General features: G+C 52.9%; 1 protein-coding gene across 1 annotated transcript in view; it reads right to left on the reverse strand.

Moving 5' to 3' along the window:
- MYRF (myelin regulatory factor) overlaps window positions 1–23485 on the reverse strand; it is a gene marked incomplete at its 3' end in the record, with an annotated part of 40825 nt that overhangs the window by 11649 nt on the left and 5691 nt on the right. The window contains exons 2-7 of the mRNA XM_084207945.1: window positions 11687–11774; window positions 10603–10929; window positions 7996–8057; window positions 5285–5603; window positions 4753–4925; window positions 4385–4508 (exon numbers count right to left, since the gene is read on the reverse strand). Coding sequence (XP_084064071.1) covers window positions 4385–4508; window positions 4753–4925; window positions 5285–5603; window positions 7996–8057; window positions 10603–10929; window positions 11687–11774 — 1093 coding nt within the window. The remainder of the gene's footprint in view (window positions 1–4384; window positions 4509–4752; window positions 4926–5284; window positions 5604–7995; window positions 8058–10602; window positions 10930–11686; window positions 11775–23485) is intronic.

Raw genomic sequence — 23485 nt, forward strand, 5'->3', positions numbered from 1 at the left:
CACAAAGCCCAGTCCTGAGCTGGTGGGCTCTCGGAAGGGGGGGAAGGAGCTGCCTCTCATCCCGCAGAACACCCAAATCCCGTTGTTTTTAATTAAGGAACAAGGGATGAGATAAAGGGGGGGCTCAGCCCAGCCTTGGATCTCAGGCCTAAAAATTATGGAGTACTTTTCCCCCCAAAACGAAACCACTTCTGACTTCCATCTCCAGATGGACTGGAGTAACAGGAGGGGAGGCGGGCAGACTGACAGTGAGAAATGCAGCAGAATTCAGGAGACTCTGGGAAGCAGGAGATAAAGATTCTTTACTGGTATCCCTCCATTTTTTCTGGAATAAAACCATTCTTCCCCTACAATGACCTGAGGAGTTAATGTGGATAAGACCTGGGGGTGATTCCAGGTTTCCATGAGTAATTCTGGGATAGCCACGAGGAACTACTCACTCCTTATGCCTCAGGGAGTCGGGAATGCTGTGCCCTGCTCCAGACACAAACCAGGCGGTGGGAGCAGAGCACTACCTTAGCCCAGAGGCATGAGAGGAATTCCCCAACCTCCTCCCAGCCTCAGCCCTGGATTCTCCATCTGCATATTCCTGACTGGGACATGCAGCTGAAGCTGACCCAAGCACCCTCACCCCAAGGGGATCCAAGCAAAGCCATTCCTGGCTGTTTTTATGGCTCCCGAGTGTTCACCAGTCTTCCCACTGTTTTTTAACTGGCAAAGCCAAGGACAGAAAGGGGCTGTCTGAACTTCCAAACCATGGATGCTTCCCAAATCAGAAAACTGACGGCTGCTAAATGTGTGGTGACAGAGGGGAGACAGGCAAGTCCCCCCTCCTCGGCCTTCTGGAAATTCCAGGTCCTCCACAATCCCCTTTCAGAGGTTCCTTTTCACTGATTTTCCCATTTTCCCAATGGCTGTGGCTGGTGCATCCCCCAAATTGGGATCCCTGCACTGGGATTGATCAGAGGGAAGAAGCTGCTTTCCATGCTGGCTTTTCCACGGACAGGGCAGGGGCCAAAGGGCAAAGTGTCAGGAATAAAAGGTCTGGGGTCAAATGGATTATTTGATCCCGAACATCCCCACTGACAGGGGTGGATTAAGGCAGGACAGAAGGGCAGGATCAGAGGGGGCTTTTCCCAATCCCAGTGAGGGTAAGGCGTTACAAACTCCCCACAAGGAATTGTATTGGGATTTGGTGAAGTGCAGGACGGCAGAGGGATGCTCATGTTCCCCCATTCCTTCCTTCCTTCTGTCCATCCAGGTTTCCCCATATCTAAACCACTCCTAAGACATAATATTGGGAGACCCCCTAATCCAAAAACATTCCCTAATTCCATGCATTACCTGATTTATTTTGCTTCCAGGATACAAACTCCAGCTGAGCAGCAGGACACTGTCATCTCTCCCACACAATCCCACCTGTGTGTCCATACCATATATTCCCTTCAGCTTCCCAGGACACATCCATGATCCACCACCAGCACCCCATATCACATATCCCAAAATACATCCAGCAGGTCTGGACCACATCTCACTGTTCTCCATTCCCTTGGTGAGATCCAGGATCTGCAGCACAGCCAAGTTTGGAGTTGTTTATCCAGACACTTCTACCAGCCAAGGGGTGCAACCCAAAACCCCAGGATTAGCCCTGGGAGAGCACCAGTTTGCTGGATGGGAAAAGAACAGCACTTTCCCATTTTCCCAGTTCCAAGGCTCTGGCCTCAGCATGGAGCTGTTTCCATGAAGGGCTGCACTATTCCCAGCTGCCTTCCCTCAAACTGGGAGAGGGAGGAGGGAGCTGGAATTTATCAGAGCCCACTGTCAGGGAGATGAATGGCTCCTTCTCCCAGGAGTAAATTAGGGAATTGCCCAGTTCCAGGCCTCTTTGGCTCCGCTGCTGGAAACCAGCTCATCCCTGGAAATGTTCACTGAGCCTAAAACCACAAAATCAGAGCAAAAGGCCAAAAACATTGTATGTTATCCATAAAATTAATCCAGGGATTTTTGTCTCCTTCAACAACACAGATTCCTTGGCAAAACCTGAGACACGGGCCTGGAATGGAACCTAATCCCTACCCCATCCCCTTATGGAACCTAATTTTTTGTGTGCAAAGGGAGGAAAACATGGAATAGCATTAATTGTACTTTTTGCCCTGTAATCGCTCCCAAGAATCTGGTAAGAACCTGGACAGCTTCCCATGCTCTCCCTCCTTCACCTCCTTTTTGGACTCTTTTCTTAGGATCAAGAGTAGGAAAAATCAGATAATTCAGATGATTCACATTCCTGAGGCTGTCAAAAGGTTTTGGGCACCTGGATCACAGGGAGCTCAAACATCATACTGAGGCTGGGGACAGCTTCCAGCAGAAACCAGACTGGGAATGGCTGCTCCTTGGAAGCTAAATTGGGGGAATAATTATGGATCCTGATGTGGATGCTGCTCGTTTGCTGAGGACACCCAAAAGCAGAAAAAAAGGAGACCATTCCCACCTGTCAAATTTGAATTAACCAACCTAAAAAATGCCATTATAGGAGCAAGGAAAGATGGATTTTTTTTGTGTGTTTCTCATAGATTATTCCAGGAAAGTGCTGCACCAGGAGAATGAAGGGATGTTCCATTTAAAAAGAGATGTAGGTCCAGCTTGGACAGGAGCAGAAAGAGTCCCCTGAAGTAATGTGGAGCTAAAAATTAATCAATCAACCTTTAACCCTTAATTCTGCTCAAATCCAGCACCACAACAAAGCCCACGTGGCTTCCTCAAATCCCCATGGAGTCACCTCAATGGAATTTATTCCTTACACAACAGGATGACGACCTCAATGCCCCAGGAGTGGGTTTGCTCTGGCTTTTACCCTAAATCCTGAAAGCAGGCATTAGGGAAGTGATCCCAAGATCCAAAGGGCAGGGCTGGTTTTGCTGATGTTCTCCAGCAACTCCTCCATGTCCAGCAGAAAATATCATGGAGTTTGTCTCTGCCAATCCACCTGGGGACAGCAGGGTGGATGGAAAATCTCTGGAACTGGGAGAGAAATGCCTGGAAATGGCACAGGACAGGCTGTGATGTGTTTGGGATGGAAAAACATTTTCCCAGAGCAGGAAGCAGCAAGAAGGAAAAGGAAGGCTGGAAAACCAAAGGATAAGAGGTGACATATCCAGACAGAGGTCAGGGGAGGTGGCAGTGGAATTCCTGTACATGGAAGAGGGATTTGGGGACAGGATCCATGGGAGATGTTAAGCTTTGCCCATCCCACTATCCAGAGGGAACAAACTGGTGCTGTAGATGGCTTTGGAACTGCTGATATTCTTTTATGGAAATGGCTTGGTAAACCAGAAAGATTTGTCTTCCCAAATTATCCCTCTCCTGCTGTGGGGTGGGAAAACAGCCACAGAGTCCAAAAGAGGCAACCAGCTCCAACAGAGAATTCCCTGCCCGGGCACCACCATGAAAGATGGGATAAAGACTGGATGAGCAGATTTCTGTGGGAAAGCTGAGACTCTGCCCCCACCCTTGGAGTCCTTGGCTCCCATTCCCAGACAAAGTGTGATCATAGTCCCTGGTTATCCACAGGTACCAGAGCATTCCCTGCTCCATGTCCCCCACAGGACCCCAGCTGGCTGTGTGGAAAAAGGAGGGAGGGAACTGGGAGGGAACAGAGGGTCCCTGAGAGGCTCCTGGAAGCCATCCCACTGCTTGCCAGCTCTTGTCACCTCCTAGGAATGCAGGGAGGATCCAGAGTGGTTTCCTCCTGAGCACTCCTCCTTCCCAGTGTGCTGTCTCCACCCTCCTCTGCCTCAATTCCCAGCCCACCTTCCCACTTCTCTCTTCCCTGTCTTGATCATCCCAGCCTTCCTCTCTGGCCTGTCTGCCACTTCCTAGATTTCCTAAACCCCTTCCCTCTTTTTCCTTCCTTCTCTGCCCCCTCAACCGCTCCCACTCCTCCAGGTCCTTTCCACATTGCTGCACTGAAGTGGCTCTGGATGACCTCCAGCCTCCCACACTAGGATTTCTCAATCCTAAATTCAAAATCCAGGGCGCTGGTAAACCTAGGCAGGGAGAAAAAGGTGCTGCTCATCCCAATTTTCCTCAGGACAAGGCCAGATTTGCCAGTTAGGCCCTCCGTGGTGAGCAAATGTCTGAGTGGCTCTGGAATTGTTAACAAAGCTGCTGAAATGCATTCTGCTATTCCTTAATTGTCCCTAAAAGGTGTGGAGGAGCAGCATTCCCAGTAGGGAAGTGGCAATGGGGAGCATTACCTCCACCACAAAGCCCAGCCCAAGGAGATCCTTATCCCATATTTCAAGTGGGATGCTCCCAACCCCAATGGCTTGCCACTTGCACAAGGAACGTAAATCCCACTTTCCCCAGCGGTGAAGGAATTACTCACAGCTCCTTGTAGTTGGCATCGTACAGAGTTGCCCACTTGTTCTGCTGGTGTGGCTGCCACTTGATGGACTGGAAGTTGGGATCCAGGTAGGAGCCGTTCAGGCTGTCATTATCCTGAATCAGGCCTGTGGGGAACAGTTAAAATGGATTAAATCCCAATTTTACTTGCCGGGCTGAGTATCCGGGGGGGGTAGGAGCCCATGGAAGCGACCGCCACTGCCTGAAGCTTCCCTCCAGACCGCCAGGGCAGCACCAGATCCAGGCCAGGGGTGAATCCCACAGGATGGGACCTCTGGCAACCATCTTCCCTCCTCCCAGGGCCCTGGCCTGGCGGGAGCAGGGCTGGAATTCAGGAGATAACAGGGGTACCTGGAGAGAGCGCTCCCGGCTGGTGCCAGGGAGGCGTCTGGACGCGGTCGGGATTGAGCGGCACCGATCCCATTCCCGGCTCCTGCTTGATCAGCCCGTTGAGCATCTGGGCATTGAGGGTGTTGGGGGGGGACTCGGAGTGTTTCCGCTTCTTGGCGGGATGCACCGGGAGGCTGTGGATACCACGGGGACACTCAGCAGGGAACGGAGAGTCGGGAGGTGACAATCCCACAGCCAGGACAAGCGGTATCTCCCATGGAAAACACAATGTTCCCACAGCACTGTCCCACCTTATCCCACACTGCTGAGTCTGGGTCGTTACTTGTGCTGAGCCACATCTTTAATTCCACAAAATATCAGAATGGTTTGGGCTGGACGAGACCTTAAAGCTCATCCGGTTCCAGCCCCCCTCCATGGGCAGGGAACCTTCCACAGATTTCCCTTGTTTGTTCCTACCACCCAGCCCCACACTTCAGGCAATCCACACACCTCCTGCTCCCATTCCCTCACCCCTGCCATTCCCAGGCCTTACTCTGCTCCGTGCTGCTGGAGGAGCTGGTGCAGCATCTGGGATTGCTGGGCATGGTGGAGCTCGGCGGGTGCCATTCCTGGCCCGACGCTGTACGGAGGCATCAGGGGCTCGGCCTTCAGGAACATATCCCGCTGCAGGCCAGGAAAGTGGGAATTGTGCTGCGGCTGGAGGGGGTGAGGGGGTGGTGGGGGTGGTGGAGGGGGACCCTGGAGGTGAGGGGGTGGAGGAGGAGGCGGCGGAGGAGGAGGGTGCTCCAGGCGGGAAGGGGGAGTCATGTGACACATATTTTCAGGAGTCATGGTCCGGAGGAGGTGAGGATCTGGAAAGGGAGAAAGAGCCAAAGTCAGGAGTGTCCTGATCCCATTGACCCAGTTATCTTGGATTCTCAGGCTGATGAGGCTTGGAACAACCTGCGCTAGGGAAAGCGTCCCTGCCCATGGCAGGGGGTTGGAATGGGATGAGCCTAAGGTCCTTTTCCACCCAAACCATTCCAAGATTCTATCATTCCATGGGACACTGAGGAAGAAGAGTCAATGGAATTACCTGAATACCTCCAGCACTTCCAGGGAGGATTTCTGAGGGGGCACTTTAAACATTTTAACTGAAACCGGGAGGAGACTTTGATCCCTGAATTTAAATAGATAAAAGGGACATTCAAATGTGATTCCACCTTTCTCCTCCTCCATTTGGAATGGGATACTAAAGCCATTCTATAATTAGGGTGGATTTGACTACACCAGCACCGACAAAAATGTTTCGGGTGTGGAGGGACATGCAAATCCATGTCCCTTCCTGCCCTTCTCCTCAACATTCCAGATCCACTCCCTTCCATGGGCAGGGACACCTCCCACTATGCCAGGTTGCTCCAACCCATGTCCAATCTGGCCTGGAACACTTCCAGGGATGAGGCAGCCACAGCTTCCCTGGGAAATCCATTCCAGTGCCTCACTGCCCTCACAGGGAAGAATTCCTTCCCAATGTCCCTCTGGTAGTGGGAAGGAAATCTCCCCTGTCCTGACATTCCATGCCCTTGTCCAAAGTTCCTCTCCAGCCTCCAGCCTCTTTTTTCTTCACCAGGACAAAGACCATCTGTTTTTCCAGCCTTTCCCTGATATTTGCATCAACCTGTGCCTTCAGGTGTCCCCACAGAACACCACAATCCCAGCAGGAATGGGGGACTGACTCCTGGGATGTGAGGAAACCGTGGGGTAGGAAGAGACAGTGACTTTGTTTTAAATGCAAGACAAAGCTTCTTCATGCTCCAATGTGGAAAACCGGCTGGAAAACACATCCAGGGATTCGCCAAGCCAGGCACAGCCTCTGGGCACACTGAGAGGGACAGCAGGGAAGGATCTGTTGGATCTTTCCAGGCTGAGCTGGATGGACTTTGGCCTCAGAACACCCAGGCAGGGGTTGAGTAATGAGGCCAAAGCGCTTGACCAGGAATGGGAAAACTCCTCCCGTCAGAAGGTTTGGAAAATTGGAATGTGTTTGTGCTGGGTCCTCCTGCTGAAGGCTGCCAGGGCAGGGCTGCTTTCACCCATCCTGCTCCCTTCTAAGGTGTTCTGCTTCCCCCTGGGAGCTCTCAGTGCCTTTTCCATGCACATGGAACCAGATTCCTCCTTCCAGGCTCAATTCTGGGCCACCCTTCCTTTGGGAGCTGCCTCAGGGACAGCCCAGCCAAGGATAGGCAAGTGATGTGCTTGCCCAAGGCATTCCCAAACCCAGGGAAAATCATCTCCAGGAATGTGATCCCAGCTTTGTGGGTGCCCTCCGGAGCCTCCTCTCCTTCCCAACTGAGCGCCAAGCACTCCAAAGCTTCTCTTCCCCATGGTGAGCAGCCCGGCCTCTTTGTTATATTTAAGGAAGGGCCAGGAGGAATTCCAGGGATTTTTTTTAGCAAGATAAACAGAACTCTTGACCTCTTCCATTAAAAAAAAAAAAAAAGAAAAAAGAAAAAAAGGAGGAGCAGGCGCTGTTCCCGGCGGGGACTGGGCTGGAGCCTAGGGAAGAGGGTGCTCCTGCCGAGGGGGAAGGGAGACCAGGACAACCTTCCCTCCTTCCTTCCCAAGGAGTTTTTCCATGGTAGAACAGTGAAGGTCACCAGAGGGACCAAACAACCCTCAGTGGCTTTCCTGGGGGAAGACAGAAGTGCCCTGCAGAGACCCTGGAGGGGGTCCCAGCTCCCTGTGCCATTTCAGTGGGAGATCCTCGGGATCAGCTGGAGGGGAGGGAAAGGCTGGGAAGGAACTTACTGGAGAATGGCGGGTTCATGGCTGCTTCCCAGAGCCTGGTTCCATGTCAGGGACGCGCTCCCGCTCCGTGTTCCCGAGGCAGAGGGCAGGACGAGGGGGATGGCAGGCTCCACATCCCACCCTGCCACGATCTCCCCACGCCCACGAATTCCCACCACGGATTCAGTGTCCGTGGATTTTGGATTCCCACCACGGATTCCGTGTCCGTGGAGTCCCAACTCTCCTTCTGTGCCGGTCCCTCTCCCTTTTCCACAGCCGGGAGCGGAACAATGGGCGAAAGCTGAGGGATATTTACTAACTGATAATCTCCCCACGTAGTGCAGCCGCCTGTTTTCTCCCGGCTGATAAAGATTGCAGAGCCAACCACTTTCACAGAATAAAAAGGGGGTGGATGCTGGATTTGGGGTTTGGATTAGGATTTTTTTCCCCCTCCTTCTCCCTTTTTGAAGCACTTACCGTTCACCTGCTGAGGGGAGTAGGCTTCCGATCCGGAATCCGGGGGAGAGTCCGGCAAAGTGCTATGGAGCAATGGGAGAAGAGAAGGGAAAGTCATTTTAATCCAGCTTCCAGCACAACCAAGAGGTTCAGGTGGATTCAAGCACCCTCCAGGATCTGGCAGGAGAATCCCAGGTGCACCTGCAGCAGATCCCAGACACCCTGAGTGTGTCCATCACTGTCACAGGTTCCAGTGGAGCTCGGGAACAGGGATGTTTTGTTGAGCTGACAGTGAGAATTCCAGGGAAAAGAAGCCAAACAAATTTATCTGCTTCCCAGGGAAAGGTGTACTTCCTATGGAAATGTCAGTCAGCGATCAAATGGAATGCACCAAGCTCTCTTCCCATCTTGGGAAGCTGTTCCAGGCCAGGTTGGAAAAGGCTTGGACCAACCTGGGATATGGAAGGTGTCCCTGCCCATGGCAAGTGCTGGGACTGGACAGGCTTTATGGTCCCTTCACATCCAAACAATTCCATGATTCTATGAAATGAGAGGCTCTGAGGAATCTGGGAAGCCCATGGAATAGATTTTGCCTGTACAAATCTAAGCACCACCACAGCTCCTGCTGTATCCCCCTGGATACATTCCAATATCACCAGGAGTAGGATTTGGCCCTGACTGTGAAACACAATCCAAATAAAAGTGGGACCTCCCAGTTGCCTTTAACAGCAGATCCATGGCTAGGGATGGCAGGGCCAGGTCATGTGTGGTGGCAGAGCAGGGACAGGGAGGGAGACCATGGCACATTCCCATTTTCCACAGGAACTCCTTTCCATTCATCCATCCCACCCCATCAGCTTTATGGATGCGAAACAATCCCAGACAAATCCCAGTGCTTCCTGGATGAAAGCCAGCCGAAAAGCAAATGAATCAGAGAGGAAAAGCACAGGACACACTGCACCAACTCTGCTCCTGACAGAACCCACAATTCCAGTTGGGATCCAGGACACAGGATCTTCCTGGACCAGAGAAGCCTGAGGCCTATTGACTGGATTCTCCATGGGAAGTTGCACACAGCAGGGGCTGAAGAGGGCTGAGGTAGGGTGATCCCAAAAAATCCCTTGCCATACTTCCCTCATCCTCCACCTTCCCTTGGAGCACCTTTCCATCATTCCCTTCCCACGCCTGGCCGGAGCACCTATTCCCAGCCTTATTTCCAGGCTCCCTGCCATGTGGGATCTGAGTTCATACTGTGTTTCCTATGGATTTATCAGGATTTACGCACCAGCAAGCCAAGTCTTGGCCAGTAACAAAAGGGAAGAGCATAATTCGAGGAATCCAGAAGGCTGGAAAAGGTGGACATGGCAGAATTCCCACTGGGAGGTAGCGTGGCTGTGCCCAGTCCAAGGGAAGGGTTTGTTGGTATCGACCACCTTGTCCCTGAGCACATGATGGGATGCTTGGGCCAGGAAATGGATTCCATTATCCTTATATGTCCCAGGATATTCCATGATTCTCCACTGGAAAAAGCCTGGTGTAAGGGGGAAGAGTCATTCTGGGATGCCGAGGGAATGCTGCCACCAGAGCTGATCCAGTTCAGCTACACCCAAACGAGGTCTCCACCTCTGACAGCCTGGTGTGATCCTTACTCATGACATCCTGCAGAATTCCAGATGCATCCAGAAGAAAAGGACATAACAAGGCACCACTTCATGCTTTTGATTCCCCCTAAGCTCCAGGTATCCTTCTGGGATCACTGCAAGGGAAAACCCCCTGGTCTGCGAACAAAAGAAAGGCAGATTTTTTTCTTTTAGCTTTCTGGGATGTCTTTCCAAATTCATCCAAAGAGTGAAAGTTGTTGACTGAGTGTTCCCAAATTTGGGAATCCTCACGTTGTGCTTGCTGGCAACACTAGAGGGCACAAGGCAGAGGGAGAAGAACCATCCTGGCCTCACTGTCCTTACATCCATAATCCATCCCATGGGAGAAGGCTGTCTGAGGCCACCACCACCTAAAGATCCAGGCTGGAGCACAGCAAAGCATCCTGGGATGTTACTGATCCCTTCCTTCCATCCCGGGGAGCAGGAACCACATCCTTTTTCCTCTTGAGAATAACTCTCCAGCTGGGTCCATCAGCAATCTCAAAACCCGCCCTTCCTCCTCTCCAGAGCTTGTTGAACAGGACACATCCAGCTCAGATCCATCTTCTTCTCTGGAGTGGAGCATCTACAACATCAGGCCATGAGAAGAACATCTCCCTGCCCAGTGCAGTGAATTATCCTCTGGAATAGTCATGGCAACATCCCAGAGGCTGAGTTCCATCCCAGAGACTGAATTTTGTCTTGTTCCAGTTTATTCTGCGTCTCTTCCTCCTTAAAAAATGCTCCAATGTTCTCCCACCTGCAGATATCCAGCAGAGGTATCCAGTACTCTCCAATGGCATGGGGGATGATCCCAAAAAAAAGCCTTTTGGGAAGCTTCAGGAGCTCCACTCATCCAAAACCAAGGACTTACCACAGAGCCACGCTGCCACATGTCACAGCTCCATGGGACCCTCCAGGTGCCACCAGCCTGGAGGAGCCTCCATCCCAGGACCCCCCCTTATCCCGCCATCCCATTCCCACTCACCCAGGTGCGTAGGAGGCCTTGGGCTCTGATTTGATTGGAGGCACCACGCTGTTCAGGCAGTGGCCAGCCAGGAAGCCCTTGGGCACCACCATGCCATTGTTGTTGTTGCAGTTGAGGTGAGCTCCGTAGGCGGCTCCGCAGGGATTGGCCAGGAGGGGACCATGGCGGATGGGGAGCTGGCTGCCGGCGGGAGGGAGGTGGAGGGCAGGGCTGGGAGAGGGATTGCTCACACTGCCGATGGAGCTGCCGGGGGGCGCGGGAATGCTGGCGGAGCTGGAGGGCTGGGGGTGTGTGTAGCTGGCGGGAGCAGGGATCTCAGGGAAGCAGCTGAGGGAGAAAATGGGACAACATCAAGGCAACAGGTCAGTGGGAGAGTCCAAAATCCACCCAGGAAGTTCTGAAGCGGCCAGGACAGCAGCCTCAAGGAATGTGTAAGCCAGCAGGATCTGCTCACCGTGTTGCAGTTTTACAGACTAGCTACGCCAAAGATCCCCACCCTGTTCCCAGATTCCCTTGGTGCTCTCCAGTTCTACTCCATCCTCCTTCCCAAAGCTGGGGTACACAAGGAGATCCTTCCTTTCTGCAAACTCATACAGTCCTGGGGATTTAATCTGAGCTCCCAGTGCTCTGATTAAGGAAAAGTGTTTATGGTATCTTTTGGGGGGATAAAGAGAGGGGAAAAAAAAAGACTGGGAAAACTTGAAGGTAAGAAGCCAGGAACAGACAGGAAAAAGAGCTAGGAACGATAAAGGAGCAAAGAGCAATCCAGGAAGACTCTGGAGAGGCAGAGGTGATTCCTAAATGATTCCTCAAATTTCAGGGCTGGAAACTGCTCAACAGGTTTCCAGAGAAATTGTGGCTGCCCCATCCCTGAAAGTGTTCCAGGACAGGCAGGGCAGGGCTTGGAGTAACCTGGAATAGTTGAAGGTGTCCTGCCCATGGCAGGGGTGGAATCAGACGGGCTTCAAGGTCCCTTCTGACCCAAAGGTTCCTTCCCATCCAAACCATTCCAGGATTCTGTGATGTCTCCATGGAAAAATCACAAGGAACAGCATTCCTCCTGCAGAGCAAGGGAAGCACTTACATCTCTGGAGAGTCTTCCTTGCTGATGTACTCTTCCAGGATGCTGGTGTCGATGTTGGATGGTTCCAGAGCTCCATTAATGTCGTGGCCTGGAGGGGAGAGGAAGTGGAATCATGAGCCAGGAGAAGGACACGAAAGGGCCTTGGAAACACCACCGGACCCTTACACAGTCAAGGAACTGAACTGAGAATCATGGAATAATGGAATGGGCTGGAAGGGACTTTAAAGATCATCTCATTCCAACCCCCTGCCATGGGCAGGGATGACACACTAGATCAGCAGATCCCTGGGGGTTGCCAGCTGTCCATACCAACTCCATCCCAGTGTAAATCCTCATCCCAGGAGATAGGGCACGTGGGACAAGCCAGGGCAGGGACACAGACCCATGGTGGGAATTGGGTTCCCTTCCAATTCAAGACATGCTATGATTCCCTTTGGACCCTTTGCAGAACACTGGAATTCTCCACCACAACCTAGATCGACTCCCGACCTTCCTCCCTCTCCTCTGCTCCACGGGCAGGCTGTGGATTTCCCTGTCCTTTCTCCAGAGGGCTCCTCCTCCCCTCCCTGCCCTGTTCCAGGGAAGCTGGGCAGGGTTTTGTTGACAGAAAATCCTTCCTTTATCTGTCTCTCCCAAGTGGGAGTCCGGAGGCTGCCAGGGCCGGAGCCAGCCCGCGGTGCCAAAGGCACTGCCAAGAAAGTGGAAGAGAAGATCCAACTCCCCCTGTTCCGATAAGGAAGTCAGTGAAAGACCATCCTGAAAGACCCCACGTGAAAGCCCAGGAGAAGCCCCTGCCCGCCTGGATCCCCCAGGTTCCCGGGAAAGGTCACCCGCTGATCCGCAAAGGCCGGCCCGGGGGGCTCCAGCCCACCCTGGCCAATTGCAGCTCTCCCTCTGCAAATCCCTTTCATACCAAGACAGGCAAATCGTCAGAAATAAATCCAGCTAGGAATTCTGCCAAGCGGACAGGGTGTGTGTGGATACAGGGAACTCTGCCTTAGAAACCTTGGCTGGAGGGGGGGAAAATCCCGGGTAACTGTTCGTTTCTGGGACATGTCCGTGGCAGAGCCCAGGGACCTGGGGACAGGGTGAGGGTGTTCTTGCATGTGAACACAGGAGCAGGGACACACGATGCTGCTTCCAGGTGAGCACTGAGGTGAGGAGAGGCTGGAGCAGGCAGAGCCTCTGGGATCTCCAGCTGTGCCAGCACCTCCCGTATGGAGCTGCAGATCCCAGGGGAGCACAGGGGGGGCTTCTGTCCCTCCACTGTGGCAGCCGCATTCTATCCTGAAGCTCCTGGGATATGGTAGCACCACCCTCTTGTCCTTGGAGCTATGGGAGCTCACTGATGGCCATCCGTGTGTCCCTTGCTCATCCCTGAGGATGTCTACTATAGCCTACTCCCAACACTTCACCACAAACACATTTCCCAAGGCAACTCTTCAAGCCCTCACCATCATCCCATAACATCCCGAAACCTCCTGCTAGGGCTGAGCACTCCAGGAGGGTGGGAATCCTCCCAGTGCTCCGTTGCCTCCCTCTCAGCCAAAAAACCCCTGGGCTATAAATCACAGCGTGCCTGTGGCAAACACCCACCCCAAAGGCCATCAGGAAACTTGTCTTCATCCCAAGTTTTGGCACTGGGATCCACAATCAAAGCAGCAAAAAGAGCACTTGGCCAATTTTTGTGACTCAGCCTGTCCAAGAAAAGTCCAACCCCAGCAGGTTTCCCTCACACCTCCAAACTCCAGGGGCTCCTCCATGGTGGAAGAGAACCCTCCAGGAACCCTCCAGGATGTGAAGGATGAGAAGCCCTCTATAGGCAGCAGGATGCTACGCTTCCCAGTTTTCTGAGGGTGGGGAGGCCCTGGCACAGAGTGCCCAGAGAAGCTGTGGCTACCCCATCCCTGGAAGTGTTCCAGGCCAGGCTGGACGGGACTTGGAGCAACCTGGGACAGTGGAAGGTGTCCCTGCCCAAAGCAAGAGGGTACTGGATGAGCTTCACAGCCTTCCAACTCAAACCATTCCAGGATTCCTTTGCTTCCTTGAAGTCACCTTGGGGAGGGCGAGATAAGCCCAGTGACGCGAGAGGTGTGTCAGGGCTGGGGGGGGAATGTGGCTGCCCACCAGAAATCAAGGACCTTCCTCTGCTCCAGGACAGTGGGATTTGCACAAATCCAGGGATATTGGGGCAGGGGCAAGGAATGTCCCACCACCCAGAGCTTCCATGCAGCCAGGCTCTGACCAAAGGCAGCTTAGGTGATTAATTAAAAGCTAATACTGCTCCATAGTCACGAGATCCCAATGGCACCGGCATTCCCTCCCCCTCTCAAGTGGGGATTAGTAGGAAGCCAGCAAGGAGGGAAGCTCAACATCCCCATGGCTCTGCACGGGACAGGCTCCCACATCTCATCCCAGCAAAGAAAGGTGGAGGAGCCCAGGGAAGCACTGAGAGCTCATCCATCCCAAACCTGCCAGGTCCCTATGTCCTGTCCTCCTCCTGTCCCTGGCATTGCCACCCTGCTCTCCCACCATGTCATTGCTCCACTTTCCAACTCTTCTCTGGGAAAAGAGCCATGGCAATCCCAAAATACCCCAATCTGTGCCTGAAGAACAAGAAGTTAAAACCCTCAGCACCCTCCTCGTGAGCAGAGCCGGGCGGGCTGAGGCCCCCGGACGTGTGAGAATGTCAGGAATCCCAATGTTTGGACTGGTTTTCTCTGCCTTCCCCAAACCTCCAAACACGCTCCACATCCCAACAGAGGTGCTTCCCACCCTGCTGCCCCCTCCCTGCCCCTGCTCCAACCGGCTCGTCCCTCCTGGTGGGACCTTCCCGGCTCCTTGTCCCAGTTTTGGGTGCTCCCAGAGATGGGCACAGGGCCATAGGGCTTGGAAAGAGTTAACAGAGCTTGGCCTCTCTGAACTGTCATATTTACAGGTCTGAGGGATTTAACCCGGAATTTTCCTGGAGTGATAGGCTGAGAAGTTTATGGAATTTCTATTTATAACAGTCCCCCCTCCCTCTTCAATTCCTACTCTGCTGCCTGTCTTCAAATCACCCCTAATCCTGCCTGGGTCACCTGGGGGTGGGAGGAAGGGAGAGAGCTGGAGAACTTCATCCTGGGATGCGCTAACACGAACCAGATGTGGGAAGCTGGAGATGACGACGAGGTCAGCACTCTGCAGGGGCTGGGGAACATCAGCCAGGGGTGGGGGGACACTGGGGAGGAGGAGGAGGAGGAGAAGAAGCAGGAGAAGAGGCTGTGCCAAGCCCAGAGCTTCCCAGTGCCATTGGAGCCACGTACCAGAGAATTTTCAGGGAAAACTGAGGTGGGGAACAGCCTGGGATGCGATAAATTACCCATACTGGTGCACGGTAGAATAGGATCAGGAAACCCCAGGAACTTCTGGTACCATGTGGTCCCTCTCCTAACGGTCCTCCAGCATGTGCTGGAGCAGCAGTGGGATACATGGATGAGCAGGACACACGGCACGAAGCCCCACCAGGAATTACCTGGGATGCCACAGCAGTGCCAGTGCTTGGTGAGGCGGAGAGCCCCGGCACTGCCTGGGCTCATCCCTGTGTCCGTGCACCGGGGCTCGGTTGTGCAATCCTCAGGCCAGGCTGCAGCATCGGCACATTCCCGGGGCCCCGCGCCGCTCCTCACCCCCTTCTCCCTCCTGCCGTGTTTATCCTTCGGCCCGGGAGGATTGGCTGCTGGCCTGGCCGCGAGCACCAGGAATCCGGGCCGTGGCAAACAAACCAAACACCGCCTAAGCCTGGGGAGCCGCAGGGCCAGTGCTTGGCTTTGGAGCTTCTTCCCATCCTGGACGGCTCTGCCACGCAGGGAGGAGCTGCTCCAGCTGGGAATAGCATCCCTCCATGCCTGCCACCTCAGCAAACTCAGAGACTTGGGATGCACACCTGGACAAAACTGCTTCCATAAGGAACAGCCAGATGACATCCCTATTGCCGCACGTGCCCAACCCTGGGCTGCTTCCATCCCTTCTGGCGACCCTGGAGGAGCCCCTGGCTTCCCCTGGATCCCAGCCCAGCATTCCTGCTTAATTAATGCTCTTTATTACCTGACTGGGATGATAACCAGCCCCCAAACAGGGCTCCTGTAACCGGAGCAGGACAGCGCACCCACAGCTCCCCAAAGACCACCCCAGAGCAAAGTCCTGGCTGTCCAAGGCATTTCCAGGGGATCCCAGGCCTTTTCTCTGATCCACAGCCCCTCCTCATCCCATGACTACCATCCTTTGCTCCCCCTAGGAATATCACCCTTGAGCAGTTTCCTTTGGATTAGGAGACCTTTGGTCCCTACACATCCCAACCCAGCCCATGTCTGTTCCCATCACAAAAGGTGGGACTGCAATGCTGAGGTTCATCCACCTCCTGTGTCCCATACCGGGGACATTCCCCAGCCAGCCCATTCCCAAGAACAGCCCTGTCCTTCCAAAGCAAAGGGGCAGCTCCTGCATCCCCTGCTCATACTGGACCAAAAAACACAAGGTCCAAATTCCAACTAATTCCACACCAAAAACACAGCCAAGGATGAGCTCTGGGATCTGTGGGATAAGATCCCAAGGAAAACACCAAACTGAGGGGTAAGGATGGGGGGGTTCATGAGAATTCAGTTGTCATGGAATTAAAATGAACTAATCAACAGAGCAATGGATATGGGCTTGGAACAGACACATCCCACCAAACCTTCTACATGGAGGGGCCAAGATTGTTCCCAGCACCTGCCCCTCCTTCCTGGGAGCTCTTGGTGAGGTCCCAGGCAATATCCCAAATTCAACCCTCTACATTCCTAGAGAAACTATCCCATGCCAGACAGGGCAGAGTGCAGGGAAAGCAGTGATCAGGGATAGGGATAAAGAACAGTGGGATTCAGCCAAAGCCCCAGACTGAGGGAGAAAAGAGATTTACAGGGTGTCCAGGAAGACTCAGGAGCAACAACCCGGGTAACAGTGAGCCAGCTCCAGAGGCAAAACACTTGGAATAATGAACTGGCCTGGTGGGAAGTACAACCAAACCCATGGCAGGGGGCTGGAACTGGATGATCTTTAAGATGCTTTCCAGCACAAACCATTCCAGGATTCCCCAAATACCCAGTGTCCAGAGGCAGCAACATATCCCTGCTCCCTGGAAAGCTCTCTCTGCTCTGACATAATCCCACAACTCCTTAGCTTACATCCAGAGATAATTATACTTTGCAAAAACACCTTTGGTCGAGGTGGACAAGGCCCTGGGAAACATTGCAGACTCGGGGATAAGGAGATAACACCCTCCATTCCCCATTCCCAAGACAAAGTGTTGGCAGGAGACATCCCAAGTCACAGAAAGTGTGAGGAGCCAGAAGAAATGATCCTGCTGTGCCACGGCAGGCCATGGGCATGTTCCTTGGAAAACTGCAGGAAGACGAGGCAGAAAGGATGATCCTCCCTCCCAAACTTCCCTGAGCCCTCCCTCTGAGCACCTTCTCTCCTCCAACCCTCCTGGAATTTCCCCTCATCTACCCTCACCAAAGCTGCTCTCCCTCCTGCATCCCTTTCTCCTGGCAGCTCCCCACCCTTGTCCTGGCCTTTCCCCCACCCTTGCCAGCTGTGAACCTTGGCATGGATGGAGCCATTGTCCTGGGAGAACGGGGGCCGAGGAGGAGGAGGGGAAGGTGTGAGGAGGGACACAGAGGCGCGTTTGTCCCTGTCCCCGCGGCCGTCAATGCCGCGCTTGTCCATTCATGCTCTCCGAGGGCAGGAACAGCGGCTCCATTTGGGAGGCTCCAAGGTGCCTGCCCAGGGGGGCACATTGCCCTGTTTGTTTGGAGACAACGCCTTTATCTCCCTTCCCGGGATGAGGGTGTTGGAGCAGGGACAACAGGACCGGAGGAGGCCACTTCATCAGGCGGCTCCTGCTGCACGAGGCTGGGGCCTCATCCTTGGGGACAACAGGGATGGGGAAAAACTCCTGAGGGTCCCTTTTGCTGAGGTGCATCACCTGACCTTGTTTTATCCAGACTGCAGCTTTGGGGGGACAGGAGGGACATTTTCCATAGGATAATGACGTGTGGATGAGCTCCTAGACACTGCCGTGGTGGTGAAGGCCCATATCCCACACCATTCCCTCAGAGGGAATTATTGCCAGAATGGATAAAAAATTAGTAATATAATTAGCAGCTACATACCAGTACCAAGAAGAGACTTAATCCAGCTGCCCAGAGCTTTCCCATGCTTAGCAATGACCCCAAGAGGGAACACTCAGGGAACCACAAGTAGTTGACAAAGTTGATGGCAGGGCAACACTGTGGCTGTGGAAAGGCTCTTAGGGAATCTGGAGAGCCAGGATGAGCCACAATCAGCCCAACTCTAAGACATCCACACCACACACAAAGGGAACTTGGGATAACTCAGGATTTGGAGAGGTGCTGCCTCTCCTGAACACCCCTCCAGCACAAAACAATCCTTAGGGAGGGAGATTAAGACTAGAACAGCGCCAGGATACAGGAGCAGAGGCAGCCAAGCATCGCAGGGAACACCGTGTCCAGCTTGAACACATCATTCCCTCCCTTCCAACTGGGAGGCACCAAGGTCTGTCCAGGCTGGAAAATCTCCAGAGGAGACTGGGAAGAAAAAGCAGAGCCATTTATCTAGATGGGACTTTTTCCAGGGCTTGGGAAGGGCCATCCCAAGTTTTGTGCAACAACCACAGATCTTTCACAAGGAGGAGTGTTGGGTCACCAGGGTTTTCCTGATGCTCACACAGCTGGGACGTTTGGTCTGGAGTTATCTCCCAAGAAAATCATCACAAGGGGCATCAAAAGCTTCCTCAGCCACGTGGCACAAAGCTCCCAAGGAGGATCCCACTTTTCCCAGGATCTAACATGACCAACAAAAGTGGGACAGGTCCAGTGCTGTCATTTCTGTCTCCATGATCCCATGGCAGGGGGTGGAATTGGATGGTCTTTAAGGTCCCTTCCAAACCAAACCATTCCAGGATCCTACGCAATTGAACTCACTATTGAAACCCCAAAATTCCCTAGGGATTACTGCCATGCTGGCTATTCCCACATCCACTTTTCACAGGGAACTGAGGTTTCTTTTAAAAAAAACCACCCTTGTTTGCCTTTTCGGACCAACTCTGAGCCATCCTGGAACATATTTCCTGCTCCAGGGATTTAGCAAACACTTCCCAGACAATACAGCTGAGATACCAAACGTGCTGCTTGGATCCCGTCCATCCCGTGAGCTCCCTGGGTGTTCCTGGGATCACTTCAAAGTGCTGGGCAGGCTGCAGAGCTCCAAATCCAGAGGGAAGGCTCCTGGCACGATACCTGAAGATGTGCCGTGGGGAGGAGAGGATCAGGAGGTCCCTTGGGACTGGGTGGGAATGAGTCATGTCCAAATTAAATACCAGGCACAAGGATTTTCCTAGCAGAGACCCCCAAGAAGGGATGGGGGTCAAAAACATTCCAGGGGGACCTTCTTGGTCTCCACAACTCCCTGAGAAGAGCAAGGTGGGGGTCAGGCTCTGCTCCTAAGGAATGTAGGACAGGACAAAAGGAAATAGCTTCAAATGGCACCAGGGGAGGTTTAGGTTGGATATTAGGGAAAATTCCTTTGTGGAAAGGGTTGTAAAGCAGTGGAGCAGGCTCCAGTGGTGGAGTCTCCATCCCCGGAGGAATTTAATGTCAAGTGGATGCGGCACTTGGGGACACAGGATAGTGGTGGCCTTGGTAGTGTGACACCAGAGGAATGGTTGGACTGGATGATCCCAGGAGGCTTTTCCAACCTAAATGACTCCACGATTCCATGATCTTTGCTCACATGGGGTGCAAGAAACTCCCAAAATTCCAGGCCTCTTGTTTCTGTTCAATTGCCTCTGCAAGGGATTATATGGATACAAGAAAGGAAGAGGGGGCAAAGCCCTTTTCTCCTGGAAAAACCAGGATGGTGACCTCAATCTCATGGATAAACTCTCTGTGGTAGTGGGGAAAAACCTTCAGAGCTAATCCCTGCCGCAACACAACTGGCACTGAGCGAAAAACACCTTAACAACATGAGAATGGGGAATGGTTGGACTCCGTGATCCTGCAGGGTTTTCCAGCTTAAACTTAACTTTTTACGGGTTGGAAATACTAAAAAAATCCCTCTTGGTGATCATTCCTGACCTGTTGCATCCACAGATACCCACTGGATGTCCAGGAAGTAGGAAAGGTCCCTACCTTGACATTCCACAGCCCACCCTGTTGAACTGGGTTGAACTTGTCCAGCTCTTCTTTCTGAGAACACCAGCACAACTTTCCACATCCAAACTCCTCATCCTGGGCTGTGAAAGTTGTTCCCAGCCTGCAGGACCTCACAGGGCTGTTCCTTGTATCCCTCTGGCTCCTCAACACCGTGAAGTGAGTTTTGGAATATTTATCACCCAGCATGTGTTGGGTTGGAAGGGACCTTAAGGATGATGCAGTGCCACCTTTTCCATGGACAGGGTCACCTCCCACTAATCCAGGTTACTCCAAGCCCTGTCCAAGCGACGCTTGGCCTTCCCTACAGATCAACCTCTCCATTCCAATACCCCTTCCCAAAACTGAATTAAACCAAGACAGAACAGAGGGGACATCGACAGGTAGGATTTCCCCCTGCCCAGAACTCCTGGGATTTTAGGATAGATGGGATCGCATTTGGGAAAACCCCATGTCTGTTCAGGAGAGGAGCACTGACCGCATTATCAGCAAGCAGCCAACTGTAAAAGGGTTTGATGGCCCTTATAAAGCTCTGTTTTCCACGTTTTCCTTTACTTAAGCAGGTGTTTCATTCCCAATAAAGTCAAAGCAACCTTTTTAATGCTTCCACGAATCAATGTCCATAAACCCTGGCTAGTCATAACACAGGAGATAAGCCAAGATCCAGCGGGCTGATAAGATGTTTGCTTTCCTGTTTATGTGGATTTTGAGCAATCGGCATTCAGGATTAGAAGTCATAAATTATGTGGATGCCTCAACCCCTGGAAGTGTTCAAGGCCAAGTTGGACAGGGCTTGGAGCAACCTGGGATAGTGGAAGGTGTCCCTGCCCATGAAACAAGATGGGATTTAAGGTCCTTTCCAACCTAAACCATTCCAGGATTCTATAAATCAATGAATGCAACCTCCAGTTCTTTGGATATCACACCTGAGTTTTCCAAAAATCCTGTTCCATGCCCACCCCACAACCTCTGCACTGACTCCTCCCCACCAAACTACTTGGGTAGGAAAACCAGAACAATTCACTGCTCCATAGCAAAGTTGGGGTGATACCAAAGACTCCATGGAAAAAAAAAACAACAGGGAAAATCAAATCAATGCCAGCAAAAATCCCTTTAATGCCTGGTTTTACACTGAGGCTGGATCCAAGCACTCTGAGGCTGTTTAAAAATCTAGCTTTGGCTTTTCCAACTAGTTCTCCTCCCCACCACCCCAAAACCCAGGGAAATACACAAGCGTTCGCACTTGGGAACATTTGTGGATGGGGAATTCCACAAGAATTCTGTCCACTCCATTTGCAGCCAGGCCTGGCCACTCTTCCCACCTTTCCCTCTCCCTGTTTGGAGTAACTGCCCCAAAGCAGCCAAAGTTCAGTGAGATAAGTGGTGGACCCTGAGTGTCACGTTACATTTTCCCTCGGGAAGGAGGCCTTTGCTTCAAATGCGCCTTGAATGCGCCCCAGGTGCCGCTGGAAGCCGGCCTGGAGTGTGGGATCCTGGGCTGGCCACATCATCCACCACCACCGGATCAGGGAGAAGATGCCATGGATGGGGGTGGAACTGGACGATCTTTAATGCCCCTTCCAACCAAAAGCATTCCATGATTACATGTCCTGCTGTGCAGGAAGAACGGGGAGAAGGAAGGTCTGTTGGATAAGCAAGCGCATGCCAAGCATGGCAGCCAGTTGAAATAAAAGGATATATCCATGAAAATAAAAGTGAGAGCCACAGGATAGCCAAGTGTGGTATCCAATCATAGAATCCTGGAGTAGCTTGGATTGGATGGGACCTTAAAGCTCATCCAGGCTCCATTCCCTGCCATGGGCAGGGACACCTTGCACTAGCCCAGGCTGCTCCAAGCCCTGTGCAATTTGGCCTTGGACACTTCCAGGGATCAATCCACCCTCCACTTCTCAGAGTTCCCATTTACCCTCCACAGCAGCAGAACACCTCCCTGGCTCTCTGACACTGTGTTATCCCCGTCTGTCCATCCCTAGTCCTGGTATCCCTCTGAAATGCCCCATGTTGATGGTTGTCCCTCCTGAATGATGATGGAGCATGGGATGGGCACCCAGAAAGCACCGGCTTGGCCCCAAAAGCCACGAGACTGTTCCTGTTTGTGTCTCCAGCCACAGCTGCTCCCTTGTCCTCTGGCACGGCACACGCTGGTTAATCATTCCTCAGGCACATTCAGTGTCCCGGGATTCTTATCGGAGAGTGCAAAGTCCAATCAGCAACACCACTGGGAAGAGGCAGGAGGGTTCCCTGGCAAGGGTGGCAAAGCTGTGCCGGAGCAACGCCATCCTCAGGCTGGGATACACGAGAGCGATCCAAGGCATCAGCTGGGAAGTGCCCATGGGTTCACCTGCACCTTCCCAGCACAGCTCCCAGCTCCAGATCATGGAGTCCTGGAATGGCTTGAGTTGGAAGCAACTGTAAGGACCATCCACTCTCTGCCATGAGCAGGGACACCTTCCACTACCTTAGGTTGCTCCAAGCCCCATCCAACCTAGCCTTGGACACTTCCAGGGATGGGGCAGCCAAAGCTTCTCTGGGCAACCTGTTCCACCACCCTCACCACCAGATCACTCCAGGCATTCCCACCAGGAGGAATCCATAAGGCCCCTATCCAGAAGATGGAAAGCGGAGCAGGATCGCATCTCTCTTCCTTGAAATAACCATGCCCAGGAGCCATTTAATTCCTTCTTTCTAGCAGCTGGGATGACTCTGTCCTGGAAGGGTTCTCCCTGATAAGGGTGAGGAAGCAGAGGGAAATCTGTCCATCTGGCATCCCACAGCTCCTCCTTGACCAGGATTCCTTTCCCATCTCCCTGCAAGCAGCAGCCCTTCCACACCCCATCCCACGCATGGGCTCAGCCAGATCTCTGTGTCACCGTTTCCATGCTGGTCACACCTCCAGCATGACTCTTTCTAACCTGCCCCAACTGCCACCTCTTCCTGAGGTTTCTCCCTGTCTGTGCCCGGGCATTGCTCCCAGGGCATCAGACTATGGAAGAGGCATTACTCAGGACACGGGCAAAGTTCCTCCTCATGGAGCCTCGTGCTGACACCACCTTTCCAAATCCCAGCCTGCCCTTTATCAGGCTTTACGGATCCACCCTCTCATGAACAGCTCTCTGGCCTTACTCCACCTGGGCATCTCTTGCCCTTTTCCCAGGATTAAGGAGGTTTGGGGTCCAGGATAAAGGAGTTTTGGGGAAATGGGAAGGAGAAGCACCAGCAAAACCATCATAAGACCATGCCAGCAGTGGCAGTGTTTGGCACCAGCCTTTCCCTGAGGAGTGGACAAGGATGAGTCCTTTCGCTGAAGAGACTCCAGGAATCTCCTATTGGGATGGACGTGGCAGCTTTCCCCCAGGAATACCACCTGGGTGTGGTGATGAGCTCAAGGGAATGTTTTTCTCTCTTCTCTGCTCAGGCCCTGGGATTGAGCTGGACTCAGCAGCATCCTCATGTCACCTTGCTCCTGTTGAGGGCTGACCAAGCAGGGTGGGCAGAGAAGCTTCAAACAGAGGGGAGAGAGAGGAGAACC

The sequence above is a fragment of the Fringilla coelebs genome (assembly GCF_963513975.1).
Source record: "Fringilla coelebs genome assembly, chromosome: 6".
Taxonomy (NCBI): Eukaryota; Metazoa; Chordata; class Aves; order Passeriformes; family Fringillidae; genus Fringilla; species Fringilla coelebs.